Raw genomic sequence first — 19639 nt, 5'->3', positions numbered from 1 at the left:
CTCAGGGGGCCCCCCTCGGCTATAAGCCTGATTTCCGGTCAGTAAGCCTCATACCTGTTGAATTCCGTAGACGGCACCATGAATCCTCCAGTATCCGGCCTTCTCCGGTGCCTCTTGCCCTCTGCGGCGTCTCCTCCTCTTTTGCCCTTTGCTGCGCCTGCGCCTCAAGGGACCCCAAGTTTCCTTGGTGTCTCTCATAATGCAGCAGAAGAGAATGCTTCAACATCTGCGGCGGAGGAGGACCGCGTTCCGTCGTCTTCTTTTGCTCCAACTTCCGAGTTCCGTCGCTGCCACTCGATCGTCCTCGCAGCTTGTTGCTCTGGGCGAACACACGGCACGTCTCTCGCAGACAAGGCGAGACTCTTCGCATTTGGCTGGGCAGGGACATGTGCATCGGCGGCATCGTAAAAATCGCTGTCGTGTTGTCGAGCCTTGTCGTCTGCCTCCTGTCGCTAGGGGATTTCTACTTTGCGTGCGTAGTCGGTCCGAAGCTCCACTCTTCATCCCTGTCTCCTCATCCGACCCCCCCTGCGCTTGCCTCCCCGCGTGAGGCCTCGGCGGATTCTCCTTCGGTTTCTTCTCACCTCTCCGAGGCGCCACTCGAGGGGTCCCAGCAACGGAGACTGGCAGGCGCGCCGGGGAAGCCTCCTGGCAACGGGCTTCCATACGTAGACCCTTCTATTTGCGAAGTCGTTAAGGTCGAACACAAGGAATCGCGAGGACGGAAGCGAAGAAGCAGCAAACTCGGAGGCGAGACATCGGCAACAAAGCGGGCGAGAGCAGACGAGATAGTGCTGACTTGGAAGCCAGCGAAGATGCCACACGCCCGAAGTCTGCGTCGGTCACTGCTGGTGAGCGGGCATGCAAGCGTGAAACACCAATGCGTCCGTGGTTTCTTCTGCCAAATAGCTGCTGCGATGTATGACTTACGAAGCGAGCGTCAGTTCAGGCCCCTGAATCGCCGAGAGCAAAGGGCTGCCTTCCTTGTCTGTGTTGTCGTACCGCTTCCGTGCCGCTCGGCGTCTGTGGAAATCGGCCTTAGTTCACGATCGAGCGCCCGTCCGGGTGCACATCATCCTTTCTTGCCCACCTATTCCTAGCGAGCGCGACGCCACCTGCTTCGCTCCTGGTCGTTCTGTCTGACTGACTCGCTACTGTCATTCCTTCTCAGTTGTAGTTGCGTGAAGCCTCCTTATTTCTTGCAGATCTCGCATGTTTTCTCTCTCCTGTTTCGTTTTGAGGATTTCACTGGCGAAGGACATCATCAACTGCGAGGCAGTGTCCAGCAGATGCGCACGGGGAAGAAGAACTCCCGAGAGTCGGGGGTTTTCTGAGGCTATCCAGTCTCTTCCGTTGCATGTGTGTGCAAATGCTAAGGCGAGTAATAAAAGCATCATACCCATGAATATGTACGTTTCTGGGCGGCGAGTGTGAATCCCAGGAAGACATGCAGTCGCATGGTAGAGCTGAGAGAGTCAGCACCCCTCCAGCTGCCACGTGGAACACATGCTGCCTTGCGTCTTGTATGCTTATATATATATATATATATATATATATATATATATATATATATATATATATATATATATATATATATATATATATATATGTCGAGGATTGTGTACATGCATGCGCCTCTCTCTACCCGTTAGTGGACGAACAGCTTTTGTTTGTTGTCATCTTGTGATCTGTCTTCTTCCGTTCTTGCTTCCGCGTTGATTGGTCGCGACCCCCTTGAGAATATCAGGCACTGGTTGCATTCGCACGCCGATGTCAGCGCACATGAGCAATACATGGCACCAACACTGAGGAATGGGGACCGCAAATCAGGAGCCACAGTGGGCTGTACAACACCCGTGGGCGACACTGGTGCGAACGAAGCGGTCTCCTTCGCAGCGCTTCGTATTCGTTTACGGTCCACTTCTGTTCTGCTTCCTGCTCGCCTCTCCGTTCCTCATGGAGGCGGTGTGTCTCTCCTGTGCCGGCTCGTGCTGGCCGCCCCTTCTGTTTTTGTCAGAGGCGATGCCTCTGTCCAGCCACGGCCACGTTCTGTATTCGGGTTTTGAAGGAGGTATATTTTCCGTCGTAGTCCTGTATCAGGTGCCCTCAGCGACGCGAAAGATGTGCGAACACTCGTGCCAAACTACAGATGCTAGCGTTCACAAGCGATCCGTCGGGTGTACTTGTTCCTGCTGATATATGCCCGTTGCCCCGATGCTTCGCCTTTAGGATTTCCGGAGAGCTGTCCACTCAGGCGTGTCTTCAAAGCCCGCGAAACAGGTAGGGGAGAGTGTTTCGTTTCCGCAGAGAGGGGGGCTCTTGTCAAGGTTGAGAGGCACAGCGGCTACAAGTCCGGACTCGCACTTGAGCCTCCGAAGTGCTTCGCCACCCGGAAGCCAGAAAACGCGCATCTGTCTCCGTGAGCCTGCGTACCGGTCTGTGCGTCGGAAGCTACGTAGTCACCCCTGAACCGCTGTGGACAGTGGTAGCATGCAGGCGCGTCGTTTTCTTGCTGCGTGTCGCGCGTTCATCGGTAGTCGATGCGGGAATTCTGCCGGCCTATCCGTATGCATGAACCACTCGTCGCATTTCGTCTATGCAGTCGCTCCGTTTGCTGAAGGGTTCCGACGGTCTGTGTTTTCTGCGTCGCAGGTCAACAGGCTGGGGCGGGAGCCTCGAGGTCCACAGCTGCGACTGCGGAGTAGGGTAGAGCCGGGGGGGACCTGGACGGCGAAACGCCTGCCCCTACGGCGGTGCGTACCGAAGTGATTCCAGTTTCAAGTACGTGGCGTCCCACGTACGCAAGACACTGTATCCTAGAGCCCATGCCAGCGTCTCAGTTTTTGCGGACCAAGAGCTGGTAGATGGAAGTGTTTCTCAACTGCTGTGCAGGGAAGAACAGTATGCGTGGCGGAGCGAATGTGGCATCGTTTTTGGAAGATACAGGTTCGAGCGCTTCCAAACTGTGTCCGCTCTCCCCCATTTGTCGTATAAAACCTCGATCGATTGTTTGGTTTCTAGCGTTCTTTCTTGCTCTCTTCTCCAAAGAGGCATCTGAAACCATTGTGTGTGACAAAGCGTACAATGTTTGCCACATGCGCAGACGCATGTCGATGGACATTTATTGCATATACCTTTCTAATGCGTGCCTTTGCTCTACGCAAATGCTCTGGTGATAGACATCGGGACCATCAGTCTGAAGCCATAGTCATGACGCTGCACGTATGTAACCGCGTTTTACTATACGTGCCTCTGCCGGACTGCATGCGCTGTATCTTCGTCAGCGTCAAGTGCGCAAACTCCACTCCAGTCCACTCGTCCCGACTCTGATGATGAATCACTCTTGGACGAGCCGCTGGTGAACATCGATGGCCAAGAGATAACAGGCAAGTGAAGGGTGACAAGAACTCCCCCCGCGATGACCTCAGTGTGTTGGGACGGAGCTGCTTCTAGGCGGACTGAGTGCATCCGTTCCGGCGTGTCCCTTTATCTAGGGTAGTTATTTTTGACTCCATTGGTCTCTCATTCTCGGCTTGAGTATGGAAATGGGTCGTTTTATCTCTTCCACGTCCGACAGGACGTCCAATTCATTGAGCGTGAGTGGACTGCAGGACGATCGCATTCACCAGATCTTGCCTTCCGGTCTCTCTGTCTCTCGCCTCCTCTGTCGCCAGTTGCAAAAACTTTTTCTAAACTTGCATTTGGTGGCCTGTTAGCGGCGCCAAGTTTATCTCTCCGCCGAGGCGCCCTGTCGCTTTTCTCAGCGCGTCTACCCGTGGGTCGGCATTTATGCTACCTGCTAGAACGAGCTCCGTGTGTCCTGGTCCGCATGATGAGGCGAGAAATAGAGATGCAGTCCTGGTATGAGTAGCTATTAGTGTGTGCGTATTCTGCTTTCGTCAGCGTCCGGCTGCCCGCATGCGCCCGTCAACACGGGTCTGGACGCCTAGGACGAGTGGTATTTGGGCAACTTGCTTGCCGCCCTCAACATTGCGGCCGAAAAGAAAAACTGGTCACTGCAGGACTGCAAAAACTTCAGACACTGCATGCCTGTCATGCTCCGCGATAGCTATCTCGTTGCGCGCCAACAGATGAGCATCGCACCCACACCCTTCTGTCTGCCCTGTCTGGCTTTTCCCCTTTCTGCTTCACGGGAGGCTCCGCGTATGAAATCTTCGCGAATGGCCGTGGCACCGGCCCTGCCGCGCTAGATGGCGTGGCTGAGTGCTACGTAGAGGAGCCATTTGTCAGTTTGTCTCTTTGTCGGGTTTGTGTTTGGGCGTTTCCTCAGCATCCAAGCCTGTGAGCCCAGGACTGCGTCCGCCACAGCCGTCGGAACCCGATTCGCTGTGCTGCAGTACGCGCTGACTAGCTTGAGGCTGAAAGCAAGCAGGTAACGTGGGAATAAGGACGGTTGGGCAGGAAGTGCATGTTTCGCGCTGGCGTGTTTTCGTCTGTCGCCAATCACTAGTGTACATGTTCCTCAGGTGTTGGTGCCCGCTCTTTCGTGTTCGCCGGCTGTCGCTTTCTCCGTCGGCGTTGGTATTGGATTGCGTGGTGGAGTGCTTAGGTGGGAGACTGGCGAAGCGCATGTCCGAGGTTGAGTGATGAAGTGATGAGCGTCCGTCCTTTGTCAGTTTTTTCGGTCGTGTGTGCATTGTGGTGCACCAGTGCGGCGGCGCTCTCCGAACGCGCCTTTCAGTCCTAATACAGATCCAAGACCGAATCGTTGTTGGACGCCATTCTGGCCGATGCGGATAGTTCCAGTGGCACAGGTAACGAGGCAATGAGGAGCGCTTTTTAGCTTACACCTGTTCTACGCTAGTGCGTCTTCAGTTTTCGAGTGACAACTATTACTGCATGTTGGGCATTGACGCTCTCTGCTTCTTCGCGACGGTACCGGAGAGAAGGTATCGACTGTTGGCTTGAGCGCGGGACCTGGTGATTGGAGTTCCCTAACAGGTAGGTGGTGGCTGTCGTTCATCTGCCTCTGCTGCGCATTTCGGGTGTGTGCATCTGTTGCGCCTCCCCTCAGGGTCTAGCGACGAAGACAGAGAATCTGGGAATTACGACTCTGACACGAGCGCGCTGCTAGATGAGGAGGTAGGCGACCTCGGTGCCCACAGAGGGACATGTAGGTCTAAGATGAGGCCGCTCCCTTTTCTGCCTCTCGTTTCCGAGAAGCACCAGCCAATGTGATATTTCATGCATTATTGCGCAGTGTGGCTTGGTACTGCGGTGTAAGCGTCAATGTGATATACATTTGAGAATCCGTGACTGAGTTAATAATCCATCTCGATTTCGCCCTCATATGAATCTCTTTCCTTTGCATGCTGCAACTGTGATCGCGAATATATTTTATTTGTGTATGTGGTCACGGCATTGCCGGCGTGAAGCTAGCTTGTTCCTGTTTTGACGTCGGATGTCCCCATATTTGTTTCATACCGTCGTACACTTGCTTGTGAATTTCTTTCTTCAGCTGCGGAGGCCGGCGATGCTCCGTCTGGTCCCGAAGATGTGGCGGATCTAATGCTTGGTCGCCTAGCTGGCGTGTTTGAACGTCAGAGTGACAGAGGTAATGACAGATGAAGAGGATTTGAAGCCGTCGATTTGGCTAGAGTTATTGATGCATGCTATTTTTGTTTGGTGCTACATGATTCATCAACGTGTTTTTTCCCACATCTCTGACGGTGTCAGTGCTGGTTCTGGGGTTGCCGGCACACGCCAATTCTCGTACCAGCCTGTGTATGCACTCACACTGCGGCCTTCCTAAGCGTCTAGCTCTGCCTGCATTCCCTGAAGTCCAGAGTCTGATTTTTGAGCCTATTCCCTCATATAGGAGCTGCTTGCGGCTCTTTGGCAGCGCAGCGGAACAGGTGGACGACAAAAGGGGACCCTCGCTCTAAGTAGATGTCAGCGCGTGGCCTGACTGGGGTCGTCAGACCCAAGTTGTTTGCACTCTGTCTGCTCCCGCGCTTTTTGTTTCTACGGAGGTCGTCTTATGCAGGCAGTCTCCATGCAGATCTCCTTTCTTGATGTCGGTGTGTGGAGGCGTATCAAGTGATGCGTAGTATTCCCAAAGTGATGAGTCATCTGCCAGAGGGTGAGTTTCCGTCTGGACGCACTCGTGTAGAGTGAAGATGCAGCTACATCAGGGCGCGTCTGTGTCCCGTCGAGTTCTCCCCAACCTGCATTTACGCTTTCTGGCAGCAACGGAGTTTGAGGAGCAGTGAGCATGACAGTTGAAAGATTCTGTCGCCTCTGAGCGCCAGAGCTTACCTTTGGCGACCATGCATTTGTGGGTCTGTTTTGTCAGAGAGTGACAGTTCGTCGTCCAGCCCTGACTCCGCGTTTGAACAAAGCATGGCGTCGCCCTAAGAAGATCGTCGGACCAAGCTGACCCCTTCACGCCCGTCATCGGTGATCCATGAGGCAAACGTCTTGGGACTGCACTGAATTCCGTGGGCGCGCTCCCAATCCGCCCCTGGGTAGGCGTCTTCGCAGTCCTACACGTGTGCGTTTCATTCGTGGATTCTTTCTTTTTTGTTCGTCGCACCGTATTCATCCGCTACGGCCTCTCCTCGCTTGTGTCTGTCTTCCAGTCGACCCACTCTGCCCATCGCGGCAGAACTTCGTCCTCCAGTCCTCCGCACGGTGTGCTGCGGCTTGTGCGGTGTTGCTCTCTATTCTCGTCGGGTGTGGCCTTCGCCCCTCGTTCGATCTTACCTGTTAGCTGCTGTGTGACCCAATTTTCCGAGGCGTGGGTTACCCCGGATGTTTGTATCTGTCCTGTGTTTGTCTCATGTTGGGGCGCTGAACATTCGGACGTCAGCGCTGGACAGTGTCGACGGCGAATAAGGACAGGGATGGTCGACGAGCCTTTCTGGAGCTCCCGCGCTCTGAGGTTTAGAGACATCAGTTCGGCAGTCAGTCTGGGGCTCCCCCCAGGCGCCGGATTACGTCTTTTGAGCGGCGTCCGGTTGGTCTCGCAGAAGGCCAGGACCGAACCGCCTCCTGTTTTCGCGATTCTGCACGCTATCACACGATGCATCTACCTTCTAGGTTTGTCCAGCATCGTGTTCCTCGAGATTCTGACGATGAGGCGAGGTTGGCAGATGACGTCCTTTGTTCGTCATCGCCACGATTATCTCTGTCGTGGTGGAGTGTTTGATGTCTGGGAATATATCTGTCGTTCTTCGGAAATTATGGACGGCAGGGCACCTGGAAAATTTTGCATTCCTCCAAGATTGTGTTTTAGTTTGTGTTTTGTCATGCCCTGCCGCTGTCGAGATATTCAGGGTGTCCCGTGTGTGTGTTTCTCGTCCTCGGTCATCTGTGGTCTTGCGGAACGTCAGATATTGTACACTCTTCCTGTATCGTGTTTTAGTTTGTGTTTTGTCATGCCTCGTCGCTGCCGAGATATTCAGGTTGACCCTTGTTTCTGTTTCTCGTTCCTCGGACCTTCGGGGTGGCAGACAGGCCGACAAGCTGTATATTGGTATGTCTGTCCACGTGCGTATAGCGCTGCCTGGTCCCATGCATGCGCTGCATGGGCGCGTGCCTTCACGAGTGCACTTTGCTGGGTGGGCTTTCTAGCGCGGCTGTGGATTCCACGTGTGTAGCAGTGGTGTGAGGAGTATAGTGGTATTACTACTTGAGACAATTTATGGAGGTGGAGTTCTGGCAGCGAGTTTCTCGTTGCTGTGCGTCAGAGGATTCAGCAGGCTGGTAGGAGGTTTGAAAGTTACCGTATTGGAGACCGGACTTGAAAAGAGAAAAGAGGAGAGTCTGGTGTGAACACCTATCAAAGTATGGGGCGTAGGAAAAGATCATCCAAGTGAATATGTTTTCCTTGAGTAGCGTGTATGAGTGTGAGGTCAAGGATAACGGCGTTCGACTTGCATAAAGCTGTAACTCGTCTCATTGCCAGTATGAAGTCGTGGTTCCCGAGCCTTCTGCTGGCAACAAGTCAAACCGCTTAATAGCTTCTGTGTGATTCGCAACTTCTACGCCGTCAATTGAGGTGAACAGACAATATTCGCGACGGCGATCGGACTCTGGTTCAGCAGCGGCCGCGTCAGTATTGCAGGTGTGCTAAGCTACTTTTCTCTCAGCCCTCAAGCACTCCTTTGCATCGCCTCAGTATCGCCTTCAACCTCTAGATAGTGTACAGAACAGCCACGGAAAAAGTGATAGGGACCATTCATGGGAGAACGAAACCAATTGAAGTCAAGGTACAGAACAGAGTACCGCAGAAGGCGCTCATTGATGGAGCACGACAGATTGGGTTCGATAGTACGAAACACGAGATATTCCCCATCTTGAGAGAAAAACTTCACACCCTCCACTGAGTGAAGACCGAAAGAGGACCCACGGCGCACTTCAAGGCAGCAGCCGTCGCCGCCTGCGTTCAAACAAGTGTTGCGAGGCAAGAGCCAAGGACGACAACGCGACGGAAAAGGAAAGCTGCACCATGTGGAGAATCACCGGCGGCTCTGTTTTGCCTGTGTCTAGGCGTGGAGGTCCGCCTCCTCTGCCGCCACCTGCAAGCCGGCGACGGGGACGTCTGCCACTGCATTTGGAAGCGTTTCCGACGGCAGTTCTGCGTCTGTGCTCGAGACTCCTGCGTGCCACGGATCACAACAGGCAAGAAAGCGTGTTGAGGCCCTTATGCAGAGATCTGCACACGTGCATTTGTGCGACCCACCACCAGCGGCCTCTTCTCGCGCCGCAGATACGAAGCCCCGCGTCATTTCGAACACTCCCTCCCCCCTGTCTCTCTGTGTGCCCAAGTGAGCGTAAGAACATGTCGTACGCATCAGGACGCAATCATCATGTCCCGCCTACTGTCCAGGCTGTGGAAGGGTGGTTGTACAGGCGCCATGAGGGAGCAGGCTACTGAGCTTGAAAATTTGGTTTTGTAGTTACGACGGGTGCTTCTGTATCCGACGAGGACGCGTAGCGTCGCGGGAACGGGAATAGTCCATGGTGACGAGTTTCCTCCACGGGCTCTTTCTGGGTGAGACAATCTCATGCATTGGTTGCCCAGATGACGGAAGGTGGTCCCTGTCTTAGTCGTAAATACTTAACTTTGCAGGATTGTGTGCTGCTTCCACTCACGTCTGCCTTCATATGCGTCTACCTGCGTTATATTTCTTCCCATTTGCTTCCCGTCCGAACGACAGACACTAAGGAATGGCGCAGGGCGTCTGCTCTGTGTGTCCTGTTTTTTCCGCCATGTCTTTTATATTCATTTCGTGCTCACACGGACCTTCTACCTCTACTCTCACAGCGAAAGACGGAGCTCTCGATGTAACTGCAGATCGCAGGTCCTGTGGGAAAACACAAGGGCATAAGGAAGAACCGGCGCGGTAAACACCGGAGGTAGCTTGCTCTCTTTTTCGCACGCTATCAAAATAAACCATGGCTGGCGTCACGCCACGGCCTGCGCAAGAATTTCGAACATCTCGGCATGTGCGAATCTACCAAGTGCATCTCCACGTGAAATCAAATCCTCTTCTGTAAGGAAGTGCCTCGATTCTGTCGAGCCCCCAAACCAGAGAAAGGGCGCGGGAGGCAATCTGTCTGAAAAATGTTTCGAGCGGTGTGCTGCTAATGTATGTGTTATAGGAGTAGTTTACGTTGTGTCTGCGAGAGCTCAGTGCCGGGTCTCGAATGATATGCATCTCTTCAGTTGTGGCAAGATTGAAGCTGCCCTACGGGCTTCCCTGTTGTAGACCATATTTCAGAATGAAACGAGTTAGCGACAGGCAAAACTAGAAGCCGCGTGGACCCAGTAATACGTCTATATTGGGGCTTATGCCTGCATGTGCCCACGGAAGGGCTGACGGTTTCACCGGTAGCAGGTCAGCGCCCTTACCAGAAAGATGTCCCCTTCATCCACAGGCTCCCGCAGTCCCTCATAGCCGAATTTGTCGGCGAGCTCGAGCGCCATTCCCAAACCAGACTGCAGAAGAAAAACACGCACACCCATCCGGCGTCTACCCATACCTCTCCGCATATATATATATATATATATATATATATATATATATATATATATATATATATAGGGTTTAGGGTTTAGGTATATATATACGTATGCGAAACGCCCGCTTGCGCAGCAGCCCGGCTGCACCAGCGTCGTGCCAAAAAAAAGAAGCACATTTCTACAACAACCTCTTTTAACCACACGTGTGGTGCACTACTGCATACAGAGAGATGTATTACTTCCTGTGTTTGCTTTGATTTGCCCCTAGTCCCCAGCGCGGCGAGAGATAAGCAGCTACCTGACCGCAAGAAGTCTGTAAGTTGCGGTTACGATTCCGCAGTCAGCGAGAACGGATTCGTGATATCCATCCTGAGGAAAACCTGTTTGTGGAAGTGGGAGACCGCCTTCTCGGATGACTGCGTACACGCGTTTCCAGCGTGTTCATTCTCGCCCGTGAGCTTGAAACACTCAGCAGGCACGCCACAACAAACGCAGAATTCGGTCAGTCCGGGAGCTGCTTCTGCGGAAGTGGGGGAATTAGCCGGCTGACCTGGCGCTTCTGTTGCGACCTCTCCTGGTTTCCAAGAATCTCTAGCCGCCGGAGTTCTTCCTTGCCGTTCACGTCGACGCCACCAGCCCGAGGGTTGGGATCTCTCGGGCACTGACTCGCCTGTACCAGCAGATTAGTTCGACGGAGAAGGACGAGCTAGGCAACTGCTCGCCGGAAGGGAGCAATCACGTGGCATGAAGTGTGAACCTCTTCAGTTCTGTAAGACTTTGTTGCACAAACCAGATGTTACACGCGTGAGGAAACAGCTGCCGTTCATCTGCGTAGATTTATCCCTCTACATGCGCTTTGATGCAAACGAATACGACAGTAAGCGGGAGTATGAAACCCCGACTGTATGCACAGGAAGACAAGGAAAGAAGCGGAGTGGCGCATTTCATAATTGGACTTGCTTCTGCGGACACTACCCAGGGGGAAACACCTGAATGCAAGCGCTGCGTGCGCAACCAGAGAAATTTGTAGAGGTAAAGAACCAGTACTCAGCGTTCTTCTTCACCAGAAGGGCATCAACAGGCAGCCAGATCAGCTGCACACTTTCAGAGGGATACAAGGCTAATTTTCCGTGCTGTGAATCCGAGCGCGTACGATCGCCAAGACCAGCACATGCATAGATAGATGCATGCCACATCCGCGGTTGGACGCGGTACAGAAAGGAAAACGCGTTACTTCATTTACTAGCGCAGGCGTAAATACCTAGCCACACATATGCACTACCGGTAAGAATAGGTACTACCGTTGTGTGTTCTGGGCATCTGCACTGACAGTGATAGGCATTATCAAACTGCGAGGAGATCTGCAAGGCTTCGAGCTCGTGATTTACTCACGAGCCTCCACAGGGAAACACTGTTTCGACAACGAGGTTCCCACCCCTCCCGGACTGACCATGTGTCCAACTTCCTTGCACGCCAAGCAGCGGATGCTTTGATTTCGAATTTTCTGCTCGGCCTGCGTTCCAAGCGAAGAAGAGCAAAAGGGGTGACAGGTCATGCTTCGAACTCCATCCCCCAATGCTGGAGGATACGTGTGCACCGGCGCGCCAACGGACCTTCTCTGCATATAGGACCGCTGCAGTTGGCGTGTCCATGCTGCGCAAGGACGACGGACTGCCGGGAAACAGTGTAGCGTCACTCAAGGCTCGCAGTTGTCGATAACAAGCACAACTGCCTACAGCGCAAAGTCCCGAGTTCAGCTTCTACGCTCCTGCGCACATGGCTGGCGGCATTACTCCTCTCTGAAGACACTTCAGGCGGCTGACTGCACGATAGGCACTTCCAGAAAGCCTCTCCGAAATGTGGAGTCTTGATGGCGTGAGCCGTTGGCCATGAGGTCGACTCAGGCCGCGAGGGAGTGGCGGCAGTGTATTTGCGGATGCCTAAAGGGGACAGGCCTCACCGCCTCGCGCTCCAGCTTCTCCTCGGCGTCGAGTTCCTCGTCGTCATCTTTCGATTCGTGTTTGCTGAACCGGCATCCAAGCGCGTTTTTACCGAGTTTTCCGCAGCACCACCACATTTCGCCTCCATATTCTGAGTGATGGGTGCGGCAACTCCAGTTGTAGTTCTCTGTTTCCTCGTAGTCCTTGCCGCAGTTCTTGCACGTCCGCTGCTGCGCTTCGAAAAGCTTTCGTCGCGCTCTGCCGGACACCGAGTACACACTCGGGGCTTGCGCGCTCTTCCTTGTCCATGTTTATCGTCGTAGAAGAACGAGGGGTGCGTAACTGAGGCGAATTTTGTGTAAAGTGTCGCTGGCAAGACAGTGGAAAAAACGTGATCCCTCTGGCACCCGAGACATGGGAGGATGCCAACTGTTATTTCTGTTCACAGGGGCGCGAAATATGCTCACTGATTCACCCCCGACACGTCAAGTGGCAGGCACCTTCAGGGAAGCGAAACCGGCTACGACAGAAACAGCCGCGACCGCCATGGCATTCTCAGTGCTTTCAGACCTGAATCGTGCGATCCTTTGCTTCAGCTTGTCGCGATCTTCTCTGAGATCCTTCAGCTGTTTTTCCATTTGTTCCCGCTCCTTCCTCATGTTTTCCCGCTCTTCGAATTGCTGCGCGTTATCCTTCGTGACTTGCTGCCGCGTCTCTTCTAGCTCCCGCCTGAGTCTGGTGGTCTCTGCCTGCGGCAGCAATTCAGAAATCAGCGCATGAGGAAAGACCTGGATAACCTCTTACCATGATGACTACCACGCCCCGCTGCCGTGCCTTGTAGACGCGCACACGTAGCCGCTGTCGCCATGGGCTGTTGCTCGAATCCATATCCCGACACATATCTGCGTATATTTATGTATACATTCCGGGATGCCGGCCTCTCTGTGCCTGCAATATGCCGTTCAAAGCCACTTTCTTAGTTCTTAGAGAGCCTTGTATGACCATGTCAGTCGCCCAGCCTACTGTCAGTACGCGGTGGAGTGGGTGTGCAAGTGAACATACTTCGTACAGACATGTATAGATCACACGGTGGCATTCCTGAACTAAACTTGAGAGGAGTCAATCTCGCTTTGTCTGGGTAGTGACATCCATGTGCATTTTCACATCAAAACCGTGAGGAATGTCTAATGGCATCGCGTACAACCAGCCTGTCGCGTTGGAGCGTCAAGTCCTTTTTTATGTCGAGAAGGCGGGTTCGCTCATTGGCGAGCTTTGCGCACTCGTTCTGGAGGTTCTCTGAGAACTTTTGTATGTCGTCGATGTGGGCCTTAGACACTGACTGCGATCCACACAAACCATTTTCGAAGGTCACGGCTCAACTGAGCATTCCGGACGCCGCGTCTCCATTTTCCGCCACCAGAAGGAAGAGACAGCATGCTTTCAGCCGTTAGGTCAACCTGATGAATGCTAGCCACGCGCCTAGTCCTTCTAATTGACTGCAAGAAAGCTCACCTGCTCAAAGAGGAGAGTGTCCTGTAGGCTCTTCACTGTTGGAAGATCTTTTGCAGCAGCCGACAGGCCTCTAACCTGGCAAGTGCAATATACGGAAACAGGAACTAGGCGTTTCACGGCTTGTAAATATGACGCGTGTCAGAGACCCAGTACTCCGCCTGCTGCCAAATTGTAGTCTCTGTCTTGCATATATATGTACAGGCACACGCAGAGAGCGTGTGGGATCAATCTGCCTAGACTGCGCACCTGCTCTGTGAGGACCTCGTGCTCATGCTGCATGAGCGACGCGGTATTCCTCGTGACACTGAGTTTTCTGCTCAGCTCCTCGTTTGCTTGTCGCAGCTCCGTAACGCATTGAGACAGGCGGCTTTGCTCTGCCTGATGCTGCCCGATTAAGGCTTCTAGCTGCTGCAACTGCCACCTGAGGGAAGCACAGTCGCTCTCCGTTTGAGTGATGTGAAGGCGAGAAAAGGATTCCTGAAAAGCAACGAAACACCCATCGGTTTGCGGGAGATGCCAGGACGTTCCTCACGCAGCGACCCAGGCGACACCAGACGCCATATCTGTCGCTCACGAAGTGATGCTACTAGTGATGAAGATGTATGCGCAACCGCAGTCAATTCTTGTAGTAATAGTAGGCTGCGTGTGCGAGCACAGTTTGCTGTCGTCTAGCCTAGAACGGCCTCATGAATGAACACACACCCTTGTGACAGTCACTAGTATCTGATGAAGTGTTGATGGAACAATCACGCGGAGGTCGCGGGGAGAGAACGAAGAAGGTAACCCTTCTTGTGAATGGTCTGCTAAGATATTTACCTTTTGCTTTGTTTGCTCCAACTCGACCTTGAGTTTTGTCAAAGAGGACGTCGATGCTTCAAGTTTTTCTCGCAATTCTTTGCACGTCGTCTCCGAGACATTAAGGAGCTGCTGAAGAGTCGCATTTCGCTCCTTGACTGCGTGCAATTCACTAAGCAGTGTGTCGCTCAACTGCATTTCAGCCAACACCGCAGTCTTCCCCGAGCTCGCCGGCGACGCTGCTCGGGGACTAGGTCGGGGCGCTTCTTCTTTAGCTTCCTACCAATTGGCAGTCCAACGACACACACCCACGTTGCCTCATCACCTCTCTACGGCCTGCTTCGGTATTGGTGACGTTACCATGCTTGCTCGGCTGACGGGATTCAAAGCCTGCTCGTTCTTCGCGGCGACCGAAACGAGGGAAGGTGGCAAGCAACTTCGCAGAAAAGAAGAGTTCACACCCACTATGACAAAGTCAATAACTGGCGCTTACCTTTCGAGAGACGGGGGTACCGAGGCGTTCATGGCGTTCAAGATCCTCCAGACGTATCCGGTGCACGTCAAACATCGGTAACAAGTACTGCCGCATTACCTGGGCCGCTGCCTCCCCTGGTAACTGCTGCGTAAGCAGTCGTGCACAACAACAACGAAACAATTACTAAGCATCACACACGAGAAAAGAGACTACCCCATTGCCATGCAGCAGCGCAGAAATTGGCATTACAGTCTTTTCAGTTGCATGTGAATGTGCAGAGAGATGTATGCATAGTCATATAGCCAGGCCCCCTGATGGACTGCCTCCGGTTCTCCATTCCGATAAAGTACTCTTGGACATACGCGCACAGTCATCTGCATAGCTGCTTATCTTGGCATACTTCTTCGGTATGCCATCTAACAAGGTCCTTTCCTGACAGAGAAACAATGCAGGAGAGACGTGCAGATGCATGTGCGTTCCATCCTGCTCGAGGACGCTGTCTCAGCTGCTCACGTTCTGCGTTGCGTTTTCATTGAGAAGCGACTCGAGCATCGACATGGCCTTGCTGTCGGTAGTCCTCGGCTCTCCCAGAGTCGCATGGCGCTTGCTGGGCCCCCTCTCTCCCGGAAAAACATCTTTCTGCCGGTGGACAGGGCTAGCCGGTGGTGGCAAGGGTCCGAGGAAAGCTTTGTCTGTTGGAGCGAAACGGAGCCCCGACCTAGAGAACGCGGTAAACAGAACCGTCAGCCATCGGTGTATTCGCTTAACTTGCCAGTGGGAAGATGCATTACCTTCTCCCTGACGGTACGCGTGAGAACCCAATGTTACACGTCACGCTTATGAATACATGAATGGGACAGACGGCACTGTGGAAAAAATAAGCCGCATCTTCACGTTCCTCGGGGTGTAGTTGATGCGACTAGTTGTAGGACATACTGCATTGAGCATTCTGTGTATTCAGGACTACTCTCAGAAGCCTGAGCATAATCTGTGCCGTGAGGTTTGGACTTTTATCGTTCCGCTGCACAACTTCCGTCGTTTCTCCTCGAAGAAAAAATACTTGGGCAAACCGTGCGTACTTGGTAGTCCTCTTTGCTCGGCTTTGAGGATCGGCAGCCAATCCAGTCCCTGGAGAGGACTGTGAAGTACCATTTCTGTTCAACATGGCCTGTCGTAAAGAAGCCTCTGGCTTGGATTGTGTGACCGCATGGCTTTGCAGCATTGTGCTCAGAAACTGTCGCAAGCAGTTTTATTTAACCGACTGAGCCCCGAGGGTGTTTCTCCCTTCTCTGTGTGGGCATTGCGAATCGAAAACCATGATCACTGGGCGACAACGGTTCCCAGTTTGACCTCCCTAGTGAGATTCATGAAGCCCGTTTAGTGCCCACAGGAAGATCACTCACTGCACAACTCTGTATGGGAGGAAACCATGATCACAGGACGACAACGGATCCCTGTTTGACCTCCCGAGTGAAAGTCATGAAGCCCGTTCAGTGCCCACAGGAAGATCACTCACTGCACAGCTTTGTATCATATGCGGACGTCCGGTTCCGAGATGCTGGTGAATGAAACGTGGTATAAGACCATTTCAGCGGGTGACCACTCCACTACAATTCCAAATCGATTCGGTTTGCGTGGGGCCCCGTGGAGCCCGTCGGGGGCTCTGGCGTGAAAACGAACCGCGTAATACAGCAGTGGAATTTCTGCAGTTTGCTGCATGGGGCGGCGAGCACACGCCCATAAAAAGTCAGAGAGTCAGCAAAATCACACGAGGAACAGCCGTACATGACTCTAAATATGCTAAAACGAAATTATTTCTCTGTACGCTGGGTTTTCTGAGCTCAGGTGTACCGCTGCTGTTCGCAGCGTCACGAGCGATGGAATACACCTTTTCTTCCGGCTCCTGGGCTAACAATCAGGAAGACTGCAGTATTTTTTCTGGCTTGTGTACCAAGCAAGACAAATGTGCTGACTAACGTTAAACACTGGGATTCAGAGTGGTAGCAATTTCCACACAAGCCGAGTAAAGGATCAAACGGACGTCAATATCCAGTTGCATCTGCACCGCTGCACAGTCGCCAAGTTTGACGAGGGAGGGACTCAGAATGCTTAAAGCAAACCTGGAAAAGCACGAGGCCCGCCTCGGGCGCGTCCGCATCCTCCAAGGCTGAAGTGGACTCCCTATAAAAATGGCGACACCTTTTAGGGGGACGCACAGAAAACCGACAAACTTGTACCGGGGATGAACAAAAGCAACGAAGCCGCTGAAGTCGAAGACTTGTCAGGAACAAGCATGGCCACTGACGGATGGCAGCAGAGGGCGCTTGCCTTCTGAATGCTATCCAGAATCACTTCTGGAATGCCGGTCGGCTCGGGCACATGAAACTCTAGCTAAGCCCCTTATAAAGAACTGGGATACAGCCAACATGGGATTACACGTGTCGATCAATCCTCCCTGCCTCGACTGCTGATTGACATTGCTTCACAAGGGCCACCTCAGGCAGAGAGCACGACCACGCCCCTGCTGATGTCCACTATTTTTGGCGGAATCTTTGGAAAACCTCTGTTCTGACGAGTAGCAATTCCTTGGCTTTGAACTATCAGGCACGGAAGAGGTGTTTTTTGAAAAGAGGTTCATCTGAGGCTGTGCCATGGAGTTGTGTGGCCTGAACCGTGCGAAGGCTGAGACCTAATCACTACACGGCAAGCTGAGTTGAACCCCTTGGGCTTCTGCTGTTTCGTTGCCGCCTCAGCACACGTCTACGCTGTAAACCATTCGCTGATGAGACAAACGCGTCCTTTCAGGCAGCATATACAATGCTTATTCTAGGGGCATTCATCGTGCACTTGACAAACCGCGTGCATATGCGGACGCAATGAAAAACATCTGTCAGTAAAAAAGTATATAACACCTCAGTTCTTTCTTAACGTGAAGCGAAAGCCCGAGGCTATCTACTTGTTTTAGTGTCTAAAGAATATAGGGTGCGTGCTGCAGCGGAATCGACATCGACCAGTTCCTTTAACAGTACTGGATACGCGCGCGACCATGGAGCTGCTCAAGCTCTGCTGCGTGCTGCTGCAGCGAATGCCCACCATACGGTGCGCTTTATACATTTATTGGAGTCTTTTTAGCGGCATACCTCTAGCTGCTCCCGTCTCCAGGAAGCAGTCTAATGCATGCCACTGACATCATCAGTTGCACACGAAAGCAGGGGAGGGGAGGCGGCTCGCTCGTGTAGCCGAGAGACGTTCGAAATAAGAGATCCCATCACGTGACTGGAGGCCCTAGCGTTGTATAGGGAAAGCGAAGCAACACCTCTTGTGCTCCAGTTGTTTCTTTCTTTTTGGCATCAACTTTTGGCGGGCCCTCCGACATATTGTCAACGAATTTTCTTTTCTTGCAGATATATACCTCCCCAAGATGTCACTCCGTGCTCCAATTCTTGTTGCGTTCCTAGGGATTGCTCTGTTTACCATCTCCTCCCACATCCTCGTCGCCTGCCAAGAAGAAGAGGTCCCAGCGGCCGTGCCGGCAGAGGAGGCGCCAAATGACACAGCGGTCAATGAGAAGACTAGCTCACGACCTGAAGCCGCCCCGTCGGTCTGGGCGAATGCTCCTGAATCCCACCGGGACCTATGGAGGTGGTGTACTTCTCAGCCCTCTCTAATCGAGGTAATGGGTACCAGCACGTTCTGCCATCCCATGTCCCTGTAACTCGGATCCACGGTCAAGCTCAGCCTCTGTATGTAACGCAGTGTCACACTATTTGTATGCATGGCCCTAGTGCCGTAGTGATCGTTCAGTCCCCTCCGATCGTTTGGCTCCTTGGAACGCCAACCACTTTTCACCTTATTCTTTGCAATTCAAAGCTTGGCCGTCCCTATTTAGACCTGCACAGCTGGACGCTAGCTTTGTCCCTTCAGGCAGGTACCAAAAGACTCATTCTCCGTGTTCGGCAGGAAGTTTTCGGTTCTTCATTCGACGAGCTCAAACGAATCGCGGTGGAGAGCCGTCTAAAGGTTTTCAGCGAACAAGCCAGCCATTCGTACTCGACCCACCAACTGCGCGGGGACATGCCTCTGTGTGCTTCCTTTTAACGCAGGACTTTGATATCTTGCTGGACCCCTATCCCCTACGACCAGGAAGGAACTTCGACCTGCACTTGCGAGGCAACTTGAAAGAAGAGGTTCCGGACTTGCAACTGAGGACTCTGATTGTCCTCAGTCGTTTCATTAGGATCACGCACACCAGAAATCTCTGTGCGGAGCAAGCTCGCCTCTGCCCTCTAAAACCCGGCTACCAGGAGCTGAAGATTTCATGTGAGTTCAGAGTCTCGCGTTTCTTGCTAGCAAGCTGAATCTGTAATTGCGAACAATCGCAGCGCGATTTCCTGCCACATATTGAAATAGGTGTGCGTGCTGGCTGTTTCGGCACTGTGGATGCCCCTTGCAGATGCGATTCCCCCCGTAATCTCCGGCCCTATTACCGTAGATGCCACAGTAAGCTCCCACGAGGGAGACCTGCGCTTAGTGCTGCCACGAGCCGGGTCCGCTGTTTCCGTCTAGGACCTAAAATTCCCCTCAGTAATGGTGTTTTCACAGCACGACAGAGACTGGGACGCACAGGCGACTACTAAAACAGAACTTGAAGAGCGTGCAGCCAGCGACAGAAACAAAGAGTACGCACACTTTGTTTCTTTATCGGCTGCAGGTGGAGCCATCGAAGTACAGCCATGATACCACAATTGCGAGGAAGGACGTTCACGAGAAAGTGAGCGTGCGCGGACACTACCTGAAAATGTGTGTGCCTGTGTGGCTGTCGCAGATGATATCTGGATCCAAAGAGATTGCCTGTGCGCGCATAGGGCCGCTTCAGATCAGCTCCTCTGGTTTTGCATTCTAGGCTGGCCGAAGAAGAGTAGGCCG

The 19639-nt window shown here is 53.0% G+C and overlaps 3 protein-coding genes across 3 annotated transcripts; 2 read left to right on the top strand and 1 right to left on the bottom strand.

Moving 5' to 3' along the window:
• Positions 1–4476: 4476 nt before the first annotated feature.
• Positions 4477–6378, top strand: BESB_056970 (uncharacterized protein; the record flags this gene model as incomplete). Its single annotated transcript, XM_029364132.1, has 4 exons — positions 4477–4570; positions 5036–5134; positions 5480–5575; positions 6317–6378. The coding sequence occupies 4 exons, from the start codon at positions 4477–4479 to the stop codon at positions 6376–6378; spliced, it is 351 nt and encodes a 116-aa protein (XP_029220055.1).
• A 3475-nt stretch (positions 6379–9853) lies between these two features.
• On the bottom strand, positions 9854–14827 carry BESB_056960 (uncharacterized protein; the record flags this gene model as incomplete). Its single annotated transcript, XM_029364131.1, has 9 exons — positions 9854–9967; positions 10542–10661; positions 11952–12189; positions 12502–12680; positions 13133–13270; positions 13444–13518; positions 13690–13920; positions 14260–14517; positions 14732–14827. The coding sequence occupies 9 exons, from the start codon at positions 14825–14827 to the stop codon at positions 9854–9856; spliced, it is 1449 nt and encodes a 482-aa protein (XP_029220054.1).
• Positions 14828–18134: 3307 nt separating this feature from the next.
• Positions 18135–19616, top strand: BESB_056950 (uncharacterized protein; the record flags this gene model as incomplete). Its single annotated transcript, XM_029364130.1, has 4 exons — positions 18135–18386; positions 18817–19033; positions 19167–19213; positions 19539–19616. 4 exons carry the CDS (start codon positions 18135–18137, stop codon positions 19614–19616), a joined length of 594 nt encoding a protein of 197 aa, XP_029220053.1.
• Between the last annotated feature and the right edge of the window lie 23 nt (positions 19617–19639).

This window comes from Besnoitia besnoiti, chromosome IV (assembly GCF_002563875.1).
Source record: "Besnoitia besnoiti strain Bb-Ger1 chromosome IV, whole genome shotgun sequence".
NCBI lineage: Eukaryota > Apicomplexa > Conoidasida > Eucoccidiorida > Sarcocystidae > Besnoitia > Besnoitia besnoiti.
This window is presented reverse-complemented; position numbering and strand designations above follow the sequence as displayed.